The sequence below is a fragment of the Opisthorchis viverrini genome (assembly GCF_000715545.1).
Source record: "Opisthorchis viverrini unplaced genomic scaffold opera_v5_405, whole genome shotgun sequence".
Classification (NCBI taxonomy): Eukaryota; Metazoa; Platyhelminthes; class Trematoda; order Opisthorchiida; family Opisthorchiidae; genus Opisthorchis; species Opisthorchis viverrini.
In genome coordinates this window covers 232950-238967 of record NW_008752063.1, presented here as the reverse complement: position 1 = coordinate 238967, position 6018 = coordinate 232950, and the positions used below count along the sequence as shown (strand labels likewise).

General features: G+C 45.4%; 1 protein-coding gene across 1 annotated transcript in view; it reads left to right on the top strand.

Annotated features, from left to right (window-relative positions):
• Window positions 1-6018, top strand: part of T265_10771 (hypothetical protein) — a gene marked incomplete at both ends in the record, with an annotated part of 30842 nt that overhangs the window by 1854 nt on the left and 22970 nt on the right. The window contains 3 exons of the mRNA XM_009177238.1: window positions 4397-4628; window positions 5336-5517; window positions 5550-6002. Coding sequence (XP_009175502.1) covers window positions 4397-4628; window positions 5336-5517; window positions 5550-6002 — 867 coding nt within the window. The remainder of the gene's footprint in view (window positions 1-4396; window positions 4629-5335; window positions 5518-5549; window positions 6003-6018) is intronic.

Here is a 6018-nt window from a genome sequence, read left to right as displayed (position 1 = left end):
GAAGGGTAACTTGGACACAGGTAATGAATGATTGTAAAAATCTACTCATCACCGTCATCATCGTTGTCAGCTGTAGTAACTGCGTACTCGTCTTACAGTGGTTGTAGCTGCCGCAGTTTCATTCACGGACGATTTGGCGGAGGGGGGATGGTAGCAAGATTGAATGGCGTAGAATGAATAGCGCTTCATTTGTCTAGGAATGGAGGTACGTAAGCTGAAAATGAAGGCGAAAGCATGGTTAATATGAAACGACAATGCGAACACAAAAGATAGTCATGACATTCATCGAACTGCCGGTCCTGACGAATTCCCACGTGCTCTGTTTAACATTGGTGAAATTCTCAGTCGATGTTTGTCTAACTTCTTTAACTCTATCAGGGCGAAACTGACTGTCCCAACGAACTGAACTGGGGGCATTTTCAGAAAGGCTGTTCTCTGTGGTTGTGGCGATCACAGAGGAATTATCTCGACTCCTGTAGGTCAAGAAGGATACAGTAATCCTGGTGGATGATATGACTGCCCAAGTTGGAGAGTTGAGTTTAGATTTGGATTTGATGCTGAGCGTACGGATAGTAGGCAACGACTGCACCAGTTGTGGGCTGATCATAATCTGTTCCTGGTCAGTACGAACTTCCAGTACAAACGCCCATGTCGAGCTACCTAGATGCCACCAACCGCAAGATAGTCATGAACTTAAGTAGATCATGTGGCTATTAATCATCGATAGAGAGCATCAATTAAAGACTCGTCTTTTATTAGTTAAGCAACTTGACTCTGACCATGCCATTGTGCGGGACCGGTTATCACTTCACTTTCTGTCAGCATTATCCACGCTGAAACGCAGCAACTCCATTCATCAACTTTGACAAGTTTCAATAGCTCAAGAGTACGCAGCTGATCTGGCCAGAAAACTACTGGAGACGCACAGCCATGCGGATGACGAATAATGGTTAATGGTTGAATGGAAACGAATTAAAGAAGCTGTGCCCTCAGCTTCCAGAACTGTTTGTCCGAGTCATCCGACTTGACCAAATGAGCACTGGATAACATCGAAATCAGCATATCTTATTAATGTCAGAAAGGCCAAACCAACAACTATCAGCTGTGATGGCAGACGCGGGTCCTCTGTACATCGCATAGTCGGGATCCTAAAAGATAACCGAAAACCCTGGTCGATTTCGAAGGCCCAGGAGACGCTTCAGACAACAGCTGCCCTCTATTTCAGTAGATTCGATCAAATGTCAGCGAAACGATACACGAAAAAGATGGAACGGCAATTCCTTCGTCGTCTCGAATGATGGAATGAACACTCCAAAGAACGGTCCTTGAACCTAAATACATTGAATGTCGACACCAGCAGGCCGTCCACAACAGAAATTCACCGTGACATATCACTCGTTCAACGCGACAAGACCCCTGGCCCGGATGGTGTGCACCCGGCACTCTTCAAAGGTTTTCCAGTCCTAGGAAAGAGTTTGGTGGTCATACTTCGGAAAATTTGGAACAAAAACAAAATACCAGTGAAATGGAGCTCCTCGGCGGTCATCACACTCTTGAAAAGCAGCGCGATTATACGAGAAAAAGCGTGACATCAGTCTGGTAGCCGTCGCATCTAAGATACTCTCTGGCTTTATTTCTCTCGGGTTGATCGATTATCAGGAGAGAGATTTGTGGGAATCAAGCTGGGCTTTGCCCTGGATGTCGGATGATGCATCGACCATATCTTCAACTTTGGACAACTTTTCTCTCAGATGTGTCACATTTGTCATTTTTCTTTCCGATCGACTCTGTCGACCGTCAGAAACTTTAGACGAAGCTGGTGATCAAGGGTGTCTCTTCCAAACTTATATGCTTTATGTCCGGACTCTATGCGAACTCTATTGGACTGAGTTCACCGCGTTCAGTGGTGCAAGACTAAGCTGATCTCTCTCGCCTTCCCTGTACAACTTTATTGGTAATTTGTCGAAATATTGGTAGCCCAGGTGATCTTATTGGTTGCTGATCAGGTGGCTGTTAGTCTGTTCGCCGATTCGCACCTCAATTGTCAAGATCAACAGCTATCTGATCAACAAAAAACAACTTTGTTACTGATGTGCTGTCCGAAATTTGTCTGCTTGTCTGTGAAACCTCAGGTCGATGTTCTCCTGGGGCGTTTGCTCATTGACATTATGTATGGGGACGATATTTCTCTCTTTGGTTCAGATCATCAAAAAATTCAAACCATTTCAAACAACCCTGAATGGTTCTGCTGCGCTTCACACCTGCAACGTGTAAAGTGCCACTACAAGGGTGGATGAGATCAAACCCGAAACCTCATGCTTGCTGGTGAGCCAACTGATGTAATAGGTAAATTTGTTCGATTGGCCTGAGGAGTAGTGTGAGTTCTGGTGTGCTGGACGCAGATGAGACTACTGATCGAATCGGGAAACGCAGGACAGCTTCTGCAAACCAACGCCTCTGCCACCGACGTGGCATCAGTTCCTCTGTCAAGGGCACAGTTCACACTGCGACAGTGCGATCCATACTGTTTCATGGATGAGCAATTCGGCCTTTACGAGCAGAGGACGTAAGAAAGTTGTCAGTGTGCCCCTAAGCATTGATCAGGTATGGTCGGAACATCTGCTCAGCAATGCTGAGGCGTGTCAGATGGATTAAGGGAGAAGGAACTCTACAACAACGAATGAATTACTCACGCTTCATAGGTTATTCTGTTTAAAACACGAATTCCGCATGCCGGAGCACCGCCTGCCTCTTTTCGCTCAGCCCTGTGCTTCGTGGCAGCGGCTGATAGGTGGACAGTGTATGACCTGGTAACAAAGTATGTAATCACTAACCAGTCCACACAGCCGTGTCAACAACTGCCACCTCCATGGATGGGGTCCATGGAACTCAACTCATCAATGGCTAGTGATAGTGGAAGAAATGGTCCAATCGCGCAGTGGGGTTCGTGCCTCAAAGCTACTGCCTTCAATGGGTCGTTGCACAGTTGCCGAACTAACTGGGCATACCATCTCCTGCAGTTCTTGGTTGCATGTCTCATCTTCTCTCACCTTCTGGCCATCGGAACCGTAACTGCTAGACTCACGTTCCCTTGGTACATGGTTTGTAGCTGATAAACTGTATGGAACTGAACAGTGAACACCAAGAAAACCCCAATTGAAGTCGACAACATATCCGTTAGTGGTGGCAATTCACAGGTGTCATCCAAGAACAGGGGAGATCGAGTGGTTCCCATCTGAGATGGCGAAAACCCTCTGCATTAGTCTCCATCCCCTTCTGATAAGTTATATTTCCGGCTATTCATGCGTACTCTGTGGAATATACTACGTGGCTCTCTTGCATCAATGCTACCGTCTTCAATGTGCAGCTATCCAGTTCTCGAACTAACTTGAATATCATCTCCTACAATACTCGCATGTATATCCCAACTGTCTCCTGCCTCCCGGCGATCGAAACTGTAGCAGCTGGAACCAAGGTGCCCATGGCACATATGTAGATAATAACTTGCTTATTGAATTGAATCGATCATCATCAGCAACAGTAGCTGCATAAACCGCATACTTACTGTACATAGGTTAGCTGCCATAGTTTGTCGATGGTTTGGAAATGTGGAGTTGGTGGCTTTGCATTCAAGGCGATAGTTGATACAATTGATGAGTAAGTTCAGGGATGTATACTCAGATACTTCTGGGTATGTGAACAGGAATGGTGAGCCCTTTAAAAGCTACTTTACAAAAAATGGTGTCCAACAAAGATGTCCACTGATTCCCTGTTTTTTGTTCAACCTCATAGTCAATGAGATACTGAAACCATTTCTGGAATGACTTCAAAATCCATTTGTTTCAATTGTTGCTGGTAAGAATCTTGACCATCTGAAGTGTGCAGATGACACTGTTTTCACCTTTAAAGGCGAATGTGAAGCACAAGACCTATTACACACACCGGCCAACGTCACATCTTTCGGTATGCGCATTGTACCTTTAAAATGCAATGATGCTTCAGAACTTGCGGTCTCTGAACATACCCCTTACAATTCAAGGTGAATCGCTCGATGTTTTGGAGCTGTATACATACTTCAGAGATGTGTCTGATGAAATCAGTGTATGAATCCAAAGGCGCGAATTACTTTCCAATTCACATCACTCGTGACATCACTGGGTCTCAAGGGTTGCGTGTACTAGGCTATAGTAGCGGCCTTATTGTTGTATGGTTGGCAAACATGGCCCGTGAGGGCAGATTATGTGAGGCATGTTGAGGTTTACGACCATCGATGCCTCAGAAGCGTTGTTGACGTTGGATGGCGTCAACGAACTCATAACGAGGAAATAGAAGACAGGTATCTGGTTGTGCAACAAGTACCTCAGTCGCAGAAAACATCCAAACCCATCAACTACAGTTGCTCGGCCATCTGCTACGCATACCGAAACAGCGTCTACCGAGACGATTGTTCTCTGTGCCTCCTTCAGAATGGCAGGAACAGCAAGGTGGACAACATATGACTTGGCAGAAGGGTGTGAAAGAGATGACGAAGATTTTGGGTGTTGATGTGGTACGCCCTCCGGAATGGGGTCCACGTGACCCCTCCTGCAATTGCCTGGAAACGTTACAAGAAAGAGCGGCTGATCGATGTCAGTGGAGCTCATTACGGCTGGTTTTTTCAAATTTTCTGATTGAGCGCTTAGAGGTGTAGGTACATCAGAATCCTTGCGATAGGTCAGTACCAGGTCACCTCCACCTATTGTTTTCTCTTTTCATCCTAAAGCTTTAAATATAGTTAAGTGAACCTTGTGGTTGTAAGGCAGTGAAGCCTAAGTGTCAACAATGAAGTTGCTGTCTCTGTTGTTGTTGATGATGGTGATGATATCAGTGTTTTCACTGTTGTAGTCTACGCTGATGATTGTAATGCCGGTGGTGAATTATTCTACACATGCAGCTTACGGGATTCTTCCAGAAGAACAAACTTGGGTGTGGATTCGCGGAGACGTGGCGTCTGTCACGCTAAAAGGGCTGTATCTCCGAGCTACTTCGAATTCATTTTCGGAGAGGTTAAAGTATTCGAGTATATTACTACTATGGGGGCGAGATAGCTCAAGTGGTTAGAGTGCTAATCTACTGACCGGAAGGTCCGTGGTTCAAACCCGACCTCTGCCTCTCAACTTCCCCTGTCTTGGTTTGGGCAACCTGGCAGTATCCCAGCCCTCGTGCTTCCTTCGGGTGGCATGGCAGCTAGGCACCGGAAGGGTGTTACAGCTGAGCGATTATTTTTATGTTACTACTATCACCTATACCACGTCAGAGATAGCTATTCTCATTTCATCCTACTTTTATATTCTAGCCCATCTGAGTCACTTGTTTTGGAGTTCATCGTTTTTGCATCACATCAGTTCTACCTCGTCCAGGATGACAGTGGACCGCAACTTTTTAGATCTCTTTTGGACTATATCTGGACAAGACAGAACCAAGAGAAATGAAGCTATAGAACAACTTTTATGTTCGCTGACTGACAACAGCGGGAAGGTATGTTGCTTTATCGCTCCAGATATTTTTAGGCAAAGCCTGAGTATGTTGATTACACAAAGGAGCGGCTGGTAAAGGGCCTGAAAAGCTTCTCAGCAGATGCCCGTGTTGGGTTTTCGCAAACACTATGCTCCCTCCTTTGCAAGCATCCCTCATTTGTCACTAACTCACAATTACTGGAGCTTTTTAACAAGCATATTTACTCAACGGCTGCATCATCTACCAAAGTTAGTCTCATCGCGTATCAACAACGCTACACTTTGCAGGAAGAAAAATCCATTAAATATGCCTACATACTATGTCCAAGGGTGCTTTGCGAAGCTGACCGAATTACCCAGGTTTGTTCAGAGCTGTACCTCTCATCAGGTCATCTGCAGTTGAAACTGGATCAAATCAAACCTGTTGTTGACCGTTTTCTCTCACTGTCATCAACTCCCAAGCTAAAAGCTGAAATCCTGTCAGTGTCACAGCTCCTCGTTTCTAAGGTATTTGTATTATATG